Source organism: Dromaius novaehollandiae, chromosome W (genome assembly GCF_036370855.1).
Source record: "Dromaius novaehollandiae isolate bDroNov1 chromosome W, bDroNov1.hap1, whole genome shotgun sequence".
Classification (NCBI taxonomy): domain Eukaryota; kingdom Metazoa; phylum Chordata; class Aves; order Casuariiformes; family Dromaiidae; genus Dromaius; species Dromaius novaehollandiae.
Genome location: NC_088130.1, coordinates 47501883 through 47517915, shown reverse-complemented (window position 1 = coordinate 47517915; position 16033 = coordinate 47501883). Strand labels below are relative to the sequence as shown.

The 16033-nt window shown below is 35.4% G+C and overlaps 1 protein-coding gene across 8 annotated transcripts in view; it reads right to left on the bottom strand.

Moving 5' to 3' along the window:
• Positions 1-16033, bottom strand: part of ADAMTS6 (ADAM metallopeptidase with thrombospondin type 1 motif 6) — a 165053-nt gene that overhangs the window by 81781 nt on the left and 67239 nt on the right. For all 8 annotated transcript variants that reach the window (XM_026106722.2, XM_026106716.2, XM_026106717.2 and 5 more), the window contains 2 exons: positions 15071-15176; positions 3573-3719 (listed from right to left, as the gene is read on the bottom strand). In XM_026106722.2, the coding sequence (XP_025962507.1) occupies positions 3573-3719; positions 15071-15176 (253 nt within the window). The remainder of the gene's footprint in view (positions 1-3572; positions 3720-15070; positions 15177-16033) is intronic.

Sequence of the window (16033 nt, the reverse complement as noted above, 5' to 3'; positions counted from 1 at the left end):
GATGAGAAAGTACAGAAGGGCTTTGTCTATCCTGTGAAATGGTGTACTGTGCAAAAATACCTTAGCAAGTGGTGACCCAAATTGGTAAACCTGCATGGATCTACCTTACTTGTAACATTGTGAACACTTTACCAGCTTCAGGCTGAATGCATTCCAGCTGCATTATCCTGGCACCATGACAGCCCTGCCCTAACTTAGCTGGACTACATCCAGACCCAAGCCGATAAATCCAAAAGCTCTTGTGATATGTCATACAGACTCACTGGCTCAGGTTTCTGCTAACTTGGTCATCTCTGCATTTCATTCCACCATGCTGTACTTTTCTTTTCAGACATAGCTAAATGAGTCCTAAACTAGCCATACCCACTGTGCACAGAAAAAGCAATTGTCATCCTTGTTTGTGGTCTTTTGAGTCTTGTCTCTGCTGTTTTCCCATTCTTGAGAAAAATGGAGGGAAAGAGGGCAGAGTTTAACACATCTGGGATTAAGCATATGCAGACACAAATGACAGGGTCTTGAGGCTTTGCCTCTAGAGCTCTAAATCAGCATTTTCCTCATCTGTTGCTAAATTATGAAGAAGTATTACAAGAAAATGGAAACATTTTTCCTTTCTGGATGCAGACTGTTCTGCTATATGGGGGCAGACAGGGAATTGCTACCACATGAAATTCTCTTTCTTTCCTTGCTTCTTGCTCTCTGATGAGGACTTGCAATAGATAAGCCTCTGCTCTAAAAGATGTTCTGCCGCAAGGAAAGATGTGAATGGGTAAAAAAGAATTGATTTTGGCTTCCTGCAGGTACCTGTGTAACTGGCATCTTAACAGCTTCCTGCTGTCACTGAGGAAATTACATGAAAAGCTGGGGAGGCATAGCACTAGAAACTTAGGAAAAATAAACTATAGTTTTACAGGGGAAAAAAGATTGATTCTGATGCAGACTATTCTACTTTGTGAAGTAATGCAACAACTATTTTAAGAAAAAAATCATCTATGCATTTAGAGGATATTAGAAACACAAACAATAAGCAGCATGGATTTATAATGAACAGATCACCTTTGAGAATTTTTTTATAGATTATAAAATTAGTAGATTAAGAAGTATCTCTGGCTCTTGGTACATTATATAACAATGTATCTTATGCAATTGGAAAATCCATTCATAATTGAAATGCATAAAACAATGTTTATCCAAGGTGACTTTGAAAAAAAATAACATCTGTATTCTGGGTTATAAAAACATAACTGAAATATCATAAAAAGTAACCTATTACTGGAATTATTTCTAGGGTTCAAGTATCATCTAGTATCTTCAAAAATGATTTTTATGAAATTCACAGATGGTACTAATTTGACAAGAGTTGCAAACACAGACAATGATAAAGAAGTATCTCAAAAAATTTAACAAGATTAGAACTACGGGAACAGATTCACCAGAGCACTATTATGCCTTTATGCTAGCGTAACTACAATTTCAGTGGAACCTCACTGACTTAAAACTGAAACTTAATAGTGAATCAAACATGGGTAATGGAAAAGAATAAGGAAGATACTTAGAGTAAATAACACATAAAAAATTAAATGTAACAAAGTAGTAAAGACACAAGCTAAACATGTTTTTAAACTGATACAGTAAAAAGTTAAAAGATCACTACCTACACAGAGGCATCAAGCTAAGTAACAAGGAAGTTCATCCAGACTGAAATTTAAAACCATGAAGGACCATTATGATCAAATGCTCTGACCTGTTCTGTTTGCAGCATAACGCAAGCCATAGAATTTCACCACGTGTTTCTTTAAACCCATAAATAAGAAACAACTGCTTTAACTACCTGTGGAATAACATCTTCATCTACAGACAAGATATTTTCAGGACAATAATGAGTTCAAAAGGGAGTTCAAAAGAGAGCAACAAGTAAAGGCAAGACAAGACTGAGAATAATAGAACTCTTATAGTGAGAAACAAACCTCCAAATACTACAAGAAAAATAGTTGAAATGTAAGCTGATAGTCAGAACTACTAAGGTGGGAAATAATCTCCCAGAAGAGATGAAAAATCCCATTCTTGGTCATAGTTAAAACTAAATTGCATAAGACACCAGAAAGAATACTAAAGGGAATAGACAGCATTGCATTGACAGAAGTGATTGGCAGTGATAAAACAAGATGACCTTGTCTAGTTTTTCCTTTAATCTGTGTTAAATGAATGCATATATATTTCTTATCAGAAAACTGATTTATATTCTGAGAAACATGTACCACAAATATATGTAGGATGATTTAGTCAGCATACTTTAGTTTAGGCAGTCATCCCAAACACTGCAGTACACAAAATGCCAGTGGATAGCTCAGTGGGGTGATACAAACTGCCTTAAACTGATAACAGTAACTGAAAAGAAGTACATTCATCTGAACAACGCCTAATATCAACATGAAATTGTCCACTGACTCTTTATGGAGTCTAAGCACCTCTTTAGAACAAATTGATGCTCCTGTACAGTGCGTGGGAAGCTGTGTTAGAACCAATAAAGCGCAAATACTACTGGTTTGGATGGGTCCAGATAAGATTGAGCATACAGCACCTTATTCTGAAGTTAGATCTCTAAAAGAGGAGCAGAAGCTCATTTTGTTCATTGTAGTCTAGTGGTTAGACCACTGATTTAGGCTTAGTTTAAGTCTACCTCCTACAACATAGTAAGTAACTGAATTATTAAACAACCTTTATTTCTTAAAGGAATGATTGCACTGATGACACTGAGCCTATCAAACAATTGCAGTTTACCTCCATAAAGCCCCTATGTAACACACATTTAAAAAACTCCTGTTATGAATCTATTCTCAGTGAAGTCACAGTACTTTGGTGTCTGTCTTCCACAATGTAAATTACATAAAAAGGCTTCATTATGCATCATGTATACCAATGTATACCAATCAGCACATTTTTGTGACTAACATATTTTGACTGTTTTAATTTTTTTTAATAGAAGCAAAATTTCCCGGTAGCATAAAAACAAAAATGTATTTCTGGATAAAAATCACCACACAATTAGCACAATTTAGCTCATTTTTAAGTTATTAATATAAAAATCTATCCCATTCTCTTCTTGACCTTCATATTCTTACGAGGGGTATTAAAGGACACTGATTGAAAAAAAAAATAGAAGACTTAGTAACAAAACAGGAAAATGAAATTTAGGAGGAACAGGGATAGAACCATGTTCTCTTAAACAGATTGCCTCACATTGAGCATGTATTTAACAAAATACTCTCTATATTCCTCCCCTTTCTATTTCTTACCTTCAGATTAATGAAGTAATGAAACGTGGTCAGCACTTCAAAATGTTTTGAATAGATCAAAAATGAGAACTGTGAGGTTAAGAATGCAGCAGAAGAAGCTTTTGCCATTACATAGAAAAAATACTTTGCAATATGAAAATCTGAAGTGACTTGTTACACTTTTGTCTTTTCATCCTAAAATTGTAAACTATTAGAAAAGGTCACTGTAGCTCCACCAACTATTTATTCTGAAAGGTGTGAATTTTTGGAATTTATCGTTTTTCTTGACAGATTACTTACTCCAAAAAACTGGTGATGTAATCCCGACTGCAGGCTGACCAAGAGAAAGGGTTGGTGTTTGCTGTAATATGAGCTGCCATTAGCTTTGCTGCTTCATGACCTTTGGTCCCACAGGAATTTCCAATTCCATCATGATTCATACCAAAACTGCCCAAAAGAGGAGGAGAAAAACAGCTCATTACTTTTCTGCAGAATCAGGCATCTCTTCAAACTTAACGTGATTTTTACAAAGGTCACGTCTGGACCTAAAAGAACACTCTTAGTACAGCAGAACTGTAAGCGGAGAAGTAGGATCAATTAAACTCTAGTTTAGTCAGATCTCAGAATACTGCACAATTGTTTGGCACTTTTCTTTTTTTTTTTTTCCCAGAGTTTTGAAAGCATTTTACTTATCTTATAAAGCTTTTTAAAAATAGTTTCACAATATTCTTGCAACATAAATTAAAGGAAGTTGGTCCTAATTTAGGTATTTTACCTGAATAAGGACTATATATTGAGGCACCTGGATTAGTAAACAGAGACAAATAGGGAGTAGGTGATGTTTCTGTAATAGTCCAGTATCTGCACACAGTAGCCAATGAAAGTTCAAGGAGAACTTGGGTTTTGCAATTCCCAGGCCCATGCTCTATATGCATGCTCCCTCTATGTATCCACTCACATGGATGAGACTTGGAGCCTTTCTATTTTAAGTCCCCTTCATCATGGAACTTAAGAGTGAAGGAGACTTAAGATCAGTGGAATACACAGGAAGAAATCTCTGGGTGGCATTTGGCTAACAGAGGTTTCCGGACGACAAATTTCTTAACTTTCAACAAAGATGATATGACTTTGAAAAGAGAAATATGGCAAAAGAATCCTTATGCCCTGGGAATCTGAAATAAACCCTTGGAGCTATAGATGGCCAATATAATAATCAAATTAAAACAAGAAGTTAACTCACTGAGCATCTAATTCAAAAGATTTTCATTACATGTGTAAGACTATCTTTAATGAAATTATTACCATTATTCCTAAACAATCAATGAAATATGCCTGACTGACCTGACATAAATGAAGCACTTGAAGAGAATATGCACAATGAGAACCTTCTCTATAGCATACGTTTTTATAATTCCATTTTCTTAGTTTGCCTTCGATGAATTCCCTCTCAATCAATCTATATTGGGGGAATATAACCTATTTCTTAAATATTAACCATTGACCAAATTAGGTCTTCCTTTCCAAACATGGCACAAGACTTACGAAATTAGAGGGACAGGCAGTGAGACACATAAACGCTTCCCTGACCATGGGATGAAAAAGCAGTCAAAGCAAATGCCAGAACTGAACTTCTACACACCTGGAGCAGTGAAACTGTCACTTCTTTATGTGTTTTACAAAAAACTCAGTCTCTGGAGCCTTCCGTATTACAAATGCTAAAAAGACTGATTCCCTGATTTCTTTTTCATCATTCAGGAACAAGAATGTATTGAGGCAGTCCATTCTGATCTTCTAGAAACTTTCAAGGCTGATCGCCAAAAGACACAACTGATGGTACATTAGTGGCTGGCTATCTCTCTACAGACAAAAGAGTATTTCATACTACTTTCTTTACTGAAAACAGTGACAGTGTTGTCAAATTAATCTGAACCTATTGTTCCAGAATGTGGTATAAAAACATGAGACCTGCATGTTACTCTGAGCTCCAAGACACTGGGTACTGTTCCACCTCTTTAGCTGACCATTACGACCTAAAAGCACGAGGTATACCAAAATGTTCCTCCCAACAATCATTAATACCACTGATAAACGAAAAGGAACCTCAGTGAATTTATCTGATGGAGGTTTCCTCTAGGTTGGGGAAGGACCTGATCAGCGAAAAAAGCATCACTTCCATGCCTATGGGATATTTCCCTGTGGAATACAAAGTCTATAGCAATGTCTGCCTGCATCCAGTCTAGCATGTGGTGTCTCATAAATACAGGAAACCATATGCTGTATTATAAATGAGAAAGGTCTGACTGACATCTTAGGTTATTACCACCATAAATGGAGAATACTCCCTGGCATATAGTAAATGTACAGCTCTAAACACAACTCCTATCTGAGCAACATACATGCTGTAGTGAAACCTTCAGACCATTGTTAATTGTTATTCAATCGCTCTTCAATATCGATATACATATTGGGAGGGAAGGAGTTGGATGTCAATGCAACAAACTGAATCAGAATTTTACAATGGAAAAAGTAGCTTACTGGCCTAATTCTCAGCTGCCATCATTTTCTAGAATTAGGAATGCCTCAAACAGAAACCTTTTCTTTTGAATTATGTCTGTATAATTTCTTAAAACAGAAAACCTCAGGTTTTAACAATCTTTGCAAATGAGTCTCATATAAATGAGCATATTGGGAAGTGGAAAAGAGTTGAACTGGATCATGCTGACTATTTCTGATAGCCAGATATTCATAGCTAATGTATTTCAACTGTCAAAGAAATAACACAGGCAGACTCCAACTGTCTGGAAATGAAAGAGTCCAAATGTGATTTGCAGCCTTTGGGCCTATCAAAAAATGAACAGATTTTATACTTTAATAGCTTTCCTTGTTCTACAAGTTTTCCTTGTGAAAAAGATGTTGTTGCTGATGGTAGCAGTGGTATGTCTCATAAAAAGTATGTCTGCAAATGGAAGCTGCTATTCCTGATGTGCACAGGAACTCAAGGCCTTTTCATAAGCTGCTGGTAGATTCATTTCTTTTTTTCTGAATATTTATTCATCTAAATAATCTATTCACTTCTGAGAAGGCTCTTCCATTTGCTCTTGCTTCTGAATTTAATACGAAACTGATGATTAGTGCAGGTAATTTTTTCTGATGGCTGGAAAGGGGGTTTGCAATTACTGTCATTTTTTTCCAAAGATGGTAGTGGCAGTATGCCATTACAGTCCAGTAATTTTCACCCTTATGGCCATGACTGCAGAGGAAACATGTTTCTGACCAAAGTACCAGCTTTATTTCCATGAGAGCATGTCATTTATATTTGGTCATCATTACACTCAGGCTACCTCTTTTACAAAAGCAAGTTTGCAATTAGATTCGAGTGGGAAGGCAAGGAAGAAAGGTGGGAACACAAAATGTTCCTTATGGAGCCACTGGTATAATTTACTTACCTATTTCAAACTGCCTAAACAGATGCAGACTGTATTTTTTTTTTGCTGGCTTAAACAACCTGTCTAAAACTAACAGTACAATTCTGGTTTTAAAAGAACAGCCAGATGAGCAAGGAGACAGTCAGAAGTCTTAAGTAATACACAGGAGTTTTTCTATGAAGTTTTTCTATCTTTCTGCCTACCATGTCATGAAACTATAAGGAAAAGTGTTTGGCAGAGCACCCCTGAACCACTGTTTTTCTTCAAGCATTATAGCTCTTCTTTTCCAAAGAGAGTCTACATTACATAAGAACTATGCAATGCAGCAGCCCAAAGAGCTTTAAAATCATAACTGAAACTCTCCTGAAATTTCTCTGTAGTTGGTATATTTCTTAGAAATGCTAAGAAGGTGGCACCTCTGCCTAGTGCTGCATGTCCGTTTCATTTACTAGCATCTGCAATGGAATGGATTCCTTTTTCTTGGCAATCTGTTTTGCCTTGTATCTGAAAGAAATATTTGTACTACACATCCAACTTAAGATCTGACCTCAAAAATCACAGAGGAGGTAACTGGTCTCAGCTGCACTGAATAAAAAGGCAATAGATAACCAGAGACCCTGGGATAAAAGTGAAGGACGGGAATGTACACTTCTCCTTTATCCTTCTTTTATCTTGTGAAACAACAATACTGCAGACACCTCTCTCCCAAGTCCCGACAATTTCATTTTTATCTAAGATGAGGTTGCTGATTTGTTGGGTGGTTCTAAATTCTGATTGTTATAGTTGCCAAAAGAGGTACTGCTTATGCATTTGAAATGATAGCAGCTATTTTTGTGAGACAGCCAGGATGCTTCTGTCTTGATTTATTACCTAAACACTTAAGATTCAGAGAAGACAGATCCAAAACAATCTGAATGGTCCTCAGTACTGCTCACAGAGGTTTATTTTATATATCAAGTATTTTTCTGGCACTGAAGTTATATGAAGTGTGCTACTCATGTGAATTGCTTTTCTCACTCTTTGCAGGCAATCAATTATCTCTGCCTTCCAACTGTAGTGCTAGAGATTTGTGTATCAAGCCATTTCCTAGTTTTCTTACAGTTTGGAACACCAAGAACTGCAGCGGTCTCTAATTTTTCTTTTCTCCAAATACAATAGGGGACATTCATATTTTTGTTCACTTACAGTAGGCATGGGAGAATCTGGCCTAATCCTGTTAAAGTGGCCCTTAATTTGTTCTGCCACTTGTTTAACAGGGTTGGGAAGAAAGTACAGGAGGTGGAGAATCTTGAGTCATCTCAAGATGCCTCTTTGAGGCAACAAAGCTACAAAAATACAAGTGAAGGAGAAATATTGTAAAATCAAGCTCTTGATCTTCTTGTCCACTACCTGACACCAATTTACAGTTGTATAACTACCCATAACTCTTTTGAAAAAGAGCCCATTCTTTTTAAGGGAGAAAAGAGACAAAGTTTAACCTTAAGAAGTTTTATACTAAGTGTTTGCACTAAAAAAAGACAAAATAAACATATATACTAAGAGTGAAATGAATCATTTTCAAGCTGAGCATCTTGACCCAGGTATGTTTGTAGATCTTCCTTGATTGCTTCAGCATGTCACTTGGACACACTGCCCTTGAAAGATTTACAGAAAATGAAGCAAGAGTCAGGGGAGGGACATAAAAGTGCACAAGTGAAGAGTCCTTTAAAAATTTCTAACAATAAAGCTCTAATACAGTGGTAAGATGAAAGGCATGCTTGAACAAGTATTTTGCACATTAGATATATGATCTAGGGAGCAAATAAGAATTTGCTTGTAAAAACTGCCAGCTTTTAAAGTTACTGCTTAGACAAGACTTATCCTTTTTTTCATAAACTCTATATTCATTTTACTTCTACTTTACTTTGTGTTTGTTCCAGTAACTATTAAATGATGTCACTTAAATCTTTAGAAATTTGGTATTTTATCTAATTAAACGATTAATAAGGAGTATATTCATATGGCTTAGAATATCTATTCACTGAAAGTCTATTTACAATCTAAATTGAAAACATAAGGAAACTACCAAAGTCAGCTTTATTATATCTGTAAAAATCTATAGTTTTCAATTGTCTTTTCTTAGTGACATTAGAACTTACACAAAGGTGGAAGGAAGAAGTATTAGGATTAGAAAGAGATTCAGTATTAATCTTGTTCAACCAAGAAAGTGATAATTTGAACAAAATCTACTACTAACAAATAAAGAAATTTTCCTACAATACTGGACACGTGAACTTCACGTAACCCATGCAGCAATTTCTGTATGGATAAATATGACAATTTTCTTAATTACTTTCATGCCGATTAGTAGATAAATACTTCTAAATTGATATGATGTTATCAACTGGTACGTTTTTTGGAAAAAGTGCTATCTTCATATCTTATGTTTTTGTAGTAATAAAAGGCCAGAACTTTTTTTTTTTAACCATATCCTCCACACACTGTCATAAGAGACTGTTCTCCCCTTTCTCTCTGTTTAAAAGACCTACTTGTATTTCTAGCCAATGTTATAAAAGCATTGGTTATAGCTTCATAATTGCATGCAAATTGCAACTCACTTTTAAATGACATGACGAAGAAAAGAATAAAAAAGTATGGTCTTGAAAATCAGATTATTTTAACTTGGGACCACAAACATTGATATTCATTTATCATAACTACATCATATTGCATTGTTCCCCTCAAGGGAGGGATCAAGATTATTTCGCTACTTCACTTTGTATTTCCATGTCTTAGTGTGGATTTTAACCTTAACTGCTGATTTCCTGTATTTGGAGATCATTATATGGTTTGGAGCATCCCTAATCCTTTATTCTGAAGCAATGCAGAATTCCCAACTTTGCTTTTGGTTAAACATACTACTTTTCTGAAAATTTGGGAAGCATTTATTGAATAATGTAGCTTTATAAGAAGCATACCTGCCATGAAATTAAACATAATTTTTGCATTCTTTTATCTTAACATTTCTCACATTTACTTTCTATGTCATTCTTCTTCTGAGGTATGGCTGATGATCAAACACAATCAAATACAATTTTGCTATATTAACATAATTTAGTATTAAATAACTTCTGAAGCTCTTCAAAACACTGCAAATTTCAATTTACTGAAAAAAATACAGCTGATTCAGAAACTTGAACTTTATTATGGGGAAATGGCAGATTTCTATGAGAATCTTAGGAAAAAAAGTAGAGCACAAATTTCTCCTCCAGGTTAACACTGCCATAGCTATTCAGTTTTCACGTCACAAGAGTAACGTCAAGTAATGTTTCCGTGCTACACAAAGCAGGAGTCTGAATGCAACAGAGCTGAACACTATAGGTCAAAGTGGAATGTACTGCCTCTAATCAGGAAGCAAACTTCTGAGGCTCAGATTTCCTTCAGAAATTCATGATGCCCTGAAGGTTACTGTAACCTTCCTCTTCACCCCCATTTATTCTACTTACACTTTTGTTAGGATCTGTGAAATGTTATTACATTCCTTTTCCTTGATTAGAATGCTTTAATATAAGACAAATGATTTTAGTATTGCTAATTCTATATTTCAAGTAGTATTTTCCACATATTTAGACTTCATATTGTAAACCTAAACACAGTACAGAAACCAGAATTGTTTTTCTAGCCTCATGTTTATGACATTTCAGGCAATATGCACAATACATTATTAAAATGAAAGTCCCAATGAAGATTTTTTACATTTATACAAGTTGCATGCTTTTATACCTGCAATATAACAATGGCAGACATAAAACAATGTTCCTTTAAACAAAAGAGGAAAGATACGACCATATGGTCCTATGTGATTTTTCCAGTCAATTTACTCTCTTAACCAAAAAAAGAAAACCTGTTTAACTTTACTTAAACTGTCCCTAAAATTTAAAGGGATTATTCTAAATATAATAGGACAAGAAACCAAAGCCAAATGGACCTTAGGTATTTAGCAGGGACAAGTTTTAACATAGTTCAGTGACTCTTACTGACTGAGCTGGCAGTAAGTCAAGGAGTCTGGAATAGAACTTGCTCTCGCACATTAGTAACTTGAAGCATCGCAAGCTTCTAAGCTGGCCATTCTAGTGTTGAGGTGCTCACACACTGTAGGTCTGAAATGGTCTGTCAACCTTGCTGTAAAGATGGAAGATGTCACCATCGTGCATAAAACAATGATGACACCATCAACTGGGGATTTGTTCATGGGAGACCTGACGGTCATGGGAGACCTGATGGTAAATGTTGCTAGCAAAATTCATCCTAGTTATGATCAGTATTTTGAAGGTTGAAATATGTGTGCCTAATATTTCAGATTGGAGTATTTTCCTACCGGTTATACAACACATACATTCCTTGAATAAGCATTTTTTCTAGGAAAAAAATCATTCTAAAACTGAGGTCCTAAAATGCAGCTGAGGTCTGACAGATCGAAGATGAAGTTCACTGATTACTGAAGAAGGAGGGAAGGGTATCAGCTTCCCTGAAAATGTCTCTAGGAAGACATTTTCCTAGATTAGAAATTTCAGCTCCAGCACTGAACACTAGCTTTCTCATACAGGCAGCAGGGGTACTCAGGTTATTTTCCTGCTTTGCATACAGAATGAAAATGAATGCTACAATTGCAGGCACATTCTAGCTGTATGAACTAATTCAGAACTAAATACATGCTAGAAAATACTACTCTTTTTCATCTTTAAGACAATTTACTTCATTAGACCATAGCTTTTCCTTAACTTTCTTTCCATTGAGATATGACTGCCAAACCCCTCTGAATTTCAATTCATTACATCTTCTATTAGTCAAGACAATGCTGATTTTTCAGAAATTACTTTACCCACCAGCCTTTTCTCCCTGCTGCTTCCATACAGCATTCAATAACTATCTATCATTAGTAAACTCTTCCTCTACTCCTTGAGTTTTATGGCCAGGTCTGTGTTCTAAGCCTTGTCCACAATCCCTATGATTTGAAATTTCAAATATTTTCCTTTTATTTTCTCTCATTTCTTCTTTTTCATTTTTTCATTTTGCTTCCAGACCTCAGCTAATTCCATAGGACTACAACAACAAAGGCCACAATACCTACCCTTAGCTACACACCCCTTTCAATGGAACCTGGAATTCCGTATCAGTTCAGCTAATCATCCAGTAGTGTGCATGGCGCACATTAGACAGCTCAGAAAGCAATGCACAAAAAAAGCACACTGAGTGGGAAGCGACCTAACTCAAACCACAGGGAAACACTGAAGATGGGAATGGATCTTGTATCTTACCCTTCTCCGAGGTTTAGATACCATATGCAAGCCTGCAAAGTCACTTTCTTCACTAAGAAGAGAAAATCTAAGGGAGCTGTCCCTTTTCATGCAGCAACTCAGCGACTGCAACACTCATGCAAGATGCAGGGCATATCCATTCAATTCTCAGTCCTGCCAAAAAGGGAAATCTACACTGGTTTTGGTTTTTGCTTACCAGAAATCTCAAGTATTTCTTCAGTGTAAAATGTATGATGGTAGGAATCTAAGCAGCCTGAAAGTCAAGCATCACAAATAAACTTTCCAGAGACACTATTTTGAAGACTGAAGGACTCGCTTTGAATTATATCTGATGAATAGAAGTATTAAGGTAACACAAGCCTGTTCTCAGAACCATGAGTACGGAGAAACAATCATGAAACTGCTGGTCTAACACTATCCTTTATACCCTCAGGAAAGGAACACAAAGACAGTCACAGTATACGAATGGCTTTAACAAACATAGGCTAAGAGTTTTGACTGCACACAGCTTATCTGCACCAAAACTGGATTATGCACATACGAGAGCTACCAGTGGTGAGGAACCAAAGCCAAATATTTAAAAAATTACTTTTAAGTATTTAACAGAAAGTATGACTGATGATTACAATCACACTCTAGCTGTCTCTTTCAGTCTTCAAGACTAAGTGCTTTCTGAACAATATTCTTTAACTAAATAAAAGTTATTGGGATCAACGTAAGGGTAAATGAGTTAAATTTAATAAACTATGATATACAAAAAGTCAGATGGGATGATCTAATGATTTCTCATCACTCTAAAATTTAATAATCTGCTAAAAACTAATAACAAGTTAAGCCATACTTCCATCAGAGAAATCTTACAAATCTAGTTTTGGAGAAACTGTGGATAATATAAAAATATATGTTTTATCATTACTTTTTTCTTTTAATCACCGCAAAATCTGATTCCTCAGTTCAACTTTTTTTTACAACTTCAGTATTTCATGGCAAATATATAATTAAGAAAAACATAATCTTTCCGAGAGCATTCCTCCCATCCTAATTTAATTTAGCGCTTTTTGGTGTATGGTATATATTCAGTCTAGACATGTCCCTTAAATGCTTCAATTTTCCATTTGACAATAAAGCCAATTCCCCATTTCCCATGTAGGTCTGAAGAGAATAGCAATCACTGTGTGTATCCGCAGAAAAAAAAGCTTACAATGCTCCTTGAAATCATTTTTTTTTACTCACATAGGCAAGCACTTTCTAGTTCATTAATTAATAATACCTATTCAATTTGAAAATAAGGAGGAAGTGAGGAGGAAATAATAACTTTCTTGATTTAATCACAGGGGCTTTTAGTCTCATTTTGGGTAATGGAAAGTGATGCATGGATAGCTCAAAATATTATAAAGCTTGAGGATTTTTTGCCCACATATTCTTCCCAGCCTTTACTGAAGATATCTACATGGCATGTTTATTTTTAACATAGTGCTTGCAGTGCAACTTTTTTTATTCAATGTCTATCACAAAAAGCCTAATGAATTTCATTTCTGTTTTTTCTTCAAAACAGCGTTTGACGTGTCATGCAAGCTACAGGAAGAGGTGAAGGTCTCAAAGACCAGAGATTTCTTATGTATAAGAAGCCAAAAGATACAGACAGTAGTGAAAACACAGTAAAAAGATCCCGTGATCACAGTATATTATGGCTATATTTTCTCAGATTCTAATCAAAGTCTAAGCTCTGTAAAGCAACTGTTGTCATCATACCAGCTTTGCATAATAAAATAGCTGTGTATATGAGCTACCATTTAAATTACGTTCATTTATATGTGAAATAACTGACATAAAATATATAGTTGTATGACATACAGACTAGAATGCAGATGTAGTATTGGAAGACATTTTTCTCTTGTGAAATGTGTCACTTCAATTCACAACAAGGTCACATATCACCATAAAAGATAATAATAAGCAAGGATTTCACAACTACTAGCTATTCAGAGGAGCTATTTCCTCAAGAGTGGAAATATACTTTCCCTTATCCTATCTTGTACAACTCATGCAAGTAAAGGAAAAGGAGGGGAGGAATGAAGATCAAGAAAATTACATCTGTTTTAAATTATTTTTGTTAAGATCTTACACAATTGCCTTTGGATTATAGCATTCATCTACTTCAGTGCAACTACAGTGTTTTCTTCATACATAATATAAATGAGATCATACTTGCCCAGTGATTATCTCGCATGATAGGTGGGCTGGAAATAAGTGTTTACTTCCAACTCCTGCTTTTGATCAGCAGATTGATAGTTTCCATTTCAGTCTGCATTGGAACTTTTAGTAGTTGCATCAGCTAATGATTGGAAAAACATGTCATCCATAACTTAGTGTTGGTCAACCCATGTAAACAAAGGAAACCTCTTGAATCATAATAGAAGCTGCCTATTTTTTTTATAGTCATCACAAAGTACTAATGGCACTATCTTTCAAAGGAAGACCCGAAATACTTTAAGACCAATCTCTACTGAGATCTAGGACTGTTTTATAACACCAAGTTCTTTAAAATGATATGCTGGTGCTTCAAAAGTACAAGTGATGTTATGACTGTTTTACGTGTTTCATGCTTGGGTGAAAGACGACTCCTAATGTACAAATACTGAAAACAGAAGCAATGTCTTCATCAAAATAGCCTGAATTATATTTAAGATAAAATAATGAAAAGCAAAAAAATTATCTTTTAACTGCTTTTGTTTCACAAAGAAAGGCAGACAAAAGTAAGGGAAAAAAGACAATTTTCAAAGCCAAATATTTAAAAATATGAAACAGAGTAGGAAGGTTGTGAGCCAAATCTCAAAAGCACAGATTAAACTGGAATCTGAAATCAAAGGGTAAACAATGAGTCTTCAGTTCTAAAGTTAAAGCCTTTGGTAATATATACTAAGTGAAATACACTGCCACTCATGAATACTATATACAGAAACACAGAGCACCAGAATAGAGATGGTACAGCCAAGCAGAAAAAATGGTATCTATTATTAAACTATTATTAAAAAGGTGATACAGTAAAATTCATTCTTTTTTTAAACTCACTCACTTGTGACCAATCTCATGTGCAATGGTAAAAGCTGAACCTAGGCCAATGTCTTCATTAATGCTGCAGCTCCTTTCAGGCTCACACATTCCAGCCACAGAGGCCAAGCCTGAATAAACAGAAGGAGACACAAAGGGTCATGCCAAGGTGTTTCAGTCTTAAAAGCCCTGGTTATAAATGCCTGGATTCTTTTTAATAACCTCTATGCACAGAAGGAGCAGTTGGCAAAAGGTTAACTTTCTAGTCATTTGCAAAATCACTGGGGGGAATTTCACTTTCCCGGCTAGACATTAATATTTTTTGAACTGCAGTCAGTGCTGGAAAATGTCTAGACTAGGGGTTAGATTTATAAATTTTACTTCTGGTAACTTGGGACCACCTAGTAACTTGAGCCAGGAGAGGGAATTCAAGAAAGCATTTCTATTTTAACATTCTTGAGCCTGAAGAAAGCAAAATGTATCCACATTATTTTTCTAAAGAAATCTGTTTAAGTTTAGCGGGTTCATAAAAACATACAAGCAACTTTTTAAGCTACAAAAAGCCCCACATGGTATGTTAAAAAGACTGTAAAAACAAAACTGAATGCATCAATGAAGAGAAAGGAGACATGTTAATAACAAGCATTCATTTAACCATGGAAGTCTTTTCCATTTATCACCAATCATCTTCTGGAATTAAAACCTTATTGTATTACAAGTACTCTAAAAATTTTTTTTAGAGAAAGCAAGCCACTAGCATTTACAGAATATGGCTCTTCTGTATCATATACATTCTTCAGCATCAGTACATGACACAACATATTGCAGACACAATTTGTTGCCACTAGAGAAAGCTCTAAACATCAGTTTATTTATGTATTCTTCCCTAGAGTTTCTTGTCTGAAAGAGGCATTAATGCTTTTTCTAAGAAATTACCTGCTCAGTTGACTACTCTGTAACAAAACAATGACTGGAAAAAGTGTAACTT